Raw genomic sequence first — 554 nt, 5'->3', positions numbered from 1 at the left:
GGCGCCGGCACAGGGTGGCGAGGGGCTGCGCCCGCCTCAGCGCCGCGCCGGCGACGGCGGGCGACCGCAGGAGCAGGTCCCGCAGCATCCCCGAGCCTCGTAGCCGCATCATGCCGCTGGTCCGTCAACGCCTGCTCGACTGAGGAGGATGCTCCGGGCGCGGGCAGCCGCTCTCCTCGCGGACAGGATTGCCCAGAGGCGGCAAGAAAGGCAGCGACGTAGCTGAGGAGGCGCTGGCTGCCGTTCCTGCTGCTCCCGAAGCCGCCCGCCGCCGCCGCGCTCTTCCTCTTCGCGCCGAGGGCTCCGCACTGAGGCTGAAGCGCAGGGGAGGGCTGGAGACATTCCGCGCTCACCCACCCGGGGGCGGGACAAAGCCAGCGGCCTGCCCCCTTCGCGCGCTCTTAGTGGTTCACGCTCTCGACCTCTCTTTTGATTGGCGGTTGGAGCAGTCAACTTTCTCTCGGCGCCCGGGGTGGGGAGGGTCGGGCAGGGGGCGGGGAAAGAGGTCAAACTGACGTGTGTGACTGGGCAGCCTAGCGGCCCTCTGGAGTAGC

General features: G+C 70.8%; 1 protein-coding gene across 1 annotated transcript in view; it reads right to left on the bottom strand.

Moving 5' to 3' along the window:
* GLS (glutaminase) overlaps window positions 1-277 on the bottom strand; it is an 83,120-nt gene extending 82,843 nt beyond the window's left edge. Inside the window, exon 1 of the mRNA XM_013004348.2 lies at window positions 4-277. Coding sequence (XP_012859802.2) covers window positions 4-112 — 109 coding nt within the window. The 5' untranslated portion in view covers window positions 113-277. The remainder of the gene's footprint in view (window positions 1-3) is intronic.
* Window positions 278-554: the final 277 nt, after the last annotated feature.

Source organism: Echinops telfairi, unplaced genomic scaffold (genome assembly GCF_000313985.2).
Source record: "Echinops telfairi isolate 266 unplaced genomic scaffold, ASM31398v2 ScPeMD7_3;HRSCAF=10, whole genome shotgun sequence".
Lineage (NCBI taxonomy): Eukaryota > Metazoa > Chordata > Mammalia > Afrosoricida > Tenrecidae > Echinops > Echinops telfairi.
The sequence above is the reverse complement of the archived record's forward strand: the minus strand, read 5'-3'. Positions and strand labels throughout refer to the sequence as shown.